Source organism: Triticum aestivum, chromosome 7D, assembly GCF_018294505.1.
Source record: "Triticum aestivum cultivar Chinese Spring chromosome 7D, IWGSC CS RefSeq v2.1, whole genome shotgun sequence".
Lineage (NCBI taxonomy): Eukaryota > Viridiplantae > Streptophyta > Magnoliopsida > Poales > Poaceae > Triticum > Triticum aestivum.
In genome coordinates, this window is record NC_057814.1 from 40,201,378 (window position 1) to 40,203,387 (window position 2,010).

Below are 2,010 nucleotides of genomic sequence, written 5' to 3' on the forward strand. Positions count from 1 at the left end.
AAAATGCTCGGATGCATGAGACGAACACGTATGCAAAATGAGATGCACATGATGACATGATATGAAATGCAAGACATGAAACAAAATGCAAAACGAAAGACAAAACCCGACCACGAAGGGAATATCATACACATAGCCGAAAATGGCAAGAGTTGGAGTTACAAATATGGAAAGTTACATCCGGGGTGTTACATGAGGCTTGCCCATTCGTTGACACTTAGATCGGTTGGTTTTCTCAGCTTGTTAGGTGGACGGCTTTTTGAGGCCACCGGATTAGATGATGTCCGTTGAGGCTGTCAGGGCACATCTATATACTTGTAGGTGTAGCAACTTGGTTCGCCAAGAAGGTGGCTTTGGGTTGATCTATTTATTTGTTTTGTCAGACTCATTTAATAAAGATGGTTGTATGCATCATTTTTTATGAAAAGTCTAGAGTAATTTTTTTTAAAGGCAGGCCGATGCATGTAGCTTCTGCTTGCGCAGGGTCAGAGAAAGGGTCCGACCATGAGAAAAAAGACTACCGACAATGTGTTTTCAAAGATTGGACGCTAACGGATTCCGTGGCACCTAACCCCCTTCTAGGTGGCAGTCCGAATCTTCTATCACTACTACGAAATTCAAAGCCGAGACGATATGATTTGACCGAAAAGTCAGTATACAGCAGCAAAGGAATATCTAATCCAACGGTGATGTGCTTCTCAACCTCACGTCACGCTACGGGTAAGAATAGGTCAAACCCGGATGTCCTTGTCCGCACGCGCAGGCATGGTGGAGACAGAGTAGACTCCATCTAATCCAACCCGACACGGCACGGTCGCAATCCTCTAGACTCCGGCTCGTGCGTACTCTGCTTCCGCGTGCCCTCCGAATTCCAACCGGAGACCTGCACGCACAGGGCGACCCTATAAAATCCCAACCCCGACGTCCAGCTGGATCACCAAGCAAACAAGAATATCTTCCTTCGTTCTACCAGCAGCAACAAGTAATCCTTGATGCCAGACTGCCTGATCAAAGCATTCGGCAGTAGAGGATCCATGGCTATGGAGAGGTTCTTCACGGCGCTCGTCTTCTGCGAGGCCCCGCTGGACGGCTACGGCACATCGGTGCTTACCGCCGGCACGGTCAAAAGGCTGGTCTCAGGTGGCGGCCACGCGACGAAGCCAGCAGTGGCTAACAAGCCGGACTCTGAGAAGGCGCAGGGTTACTTCACTGGCAAGCCGACGGCGCAGCGGCGCCCCGGGTTCGAGCTCGCGTTCGACGGGCTCAATTGCTTTGACACCATCGTCATGCACTAAGCAAGTCAGTGTCATGCCGGCTTTCTTGATTTTGATCAGTAATTCTGTATAGAATTGGATCGGTTAGATGCTTGACACGTACTTGGGGCTGTGATTTTTTTTGTTCATTCGATTGTACTGTTCGACTGGTGCATAAGCTTCAATACAAACGAAAAGAGTTTAAAGGGGATATCTACAAGTATCAGCTTATGGCTTCGATTCCAAGTTCATGTAGATCATTCAGCCAGTCTACTGTTTGACTATCTCTGTTGGACTTATCTCTCACGACGTTGAATATTTTTCCGGTCTGCTTTCCAGTGCATGTTAATTAGTCGCTGCCTGAAAAGTAGTATAAGAGGAAGAGAATATCAGTGAGGAGAGAACAAAACTACAGTCTCTGCATGTGTGCAGAATTGTACTAGGTGTTCGATTTTACACGCCAAGCTTGCCATTTGGCAAAAGAATAGTCTGACCTTGCATAGCAATGTTGGACAGAAACAAAAGTAGTATCTAAAAGCAGAGCAGCCGGCAAGTGATGTACTGCAGTCTCGATCTTGCAGATATGCATGAGTATGTGCAGGTTATTGGGGCATCTCCATAAAAACAGATACGCAAAACGTTCATGAAAGATGTCTGAATATGTCCGTGGACAACGGATAGGGGACGGCCATCCAACCCTGTGAACCAAATTTTCCTTATTTTTTTATATATATTCGGAGCACTTAAATATCTATGG

At 46.6% G+C, this 2,010-nt stretch overlaps 1 protein-coding gene across 1 annotated transcript; it reads left to right on the plus strand.

Moving 5' to 3' along the window:
* Window positions 1-929: 929 nt before the first annotated feature.
* LOC123168969 (uncharacterized) lies at window positions 930-1,464 on the plus strand. Its single transcript, XM_044586829.1, has one exon. The coding sequence runs from the start codon at window positions 993-995 to the stop codon at window positions 1,293-1,295; it is 303 nt and encodes a 100-aa protein (XP_044442764.1). The 5' UTR covers window positions 930-992; the 3' UTR covers window positions 1,296-1,464.
* The last annotated feature ends 546 nt before the right edge of the window (window positions 1,465-2,010 follow it).

What these genes read in the sequence shown, in the direction of transcription:
- LOC123168969 (XM_044586829.1), top strand. Translation starts at nt 993, where the DNA reads ATGCCAGACTGCCTGATCAAAGCATTCGGCAGTAGAGGATCCATGGCT.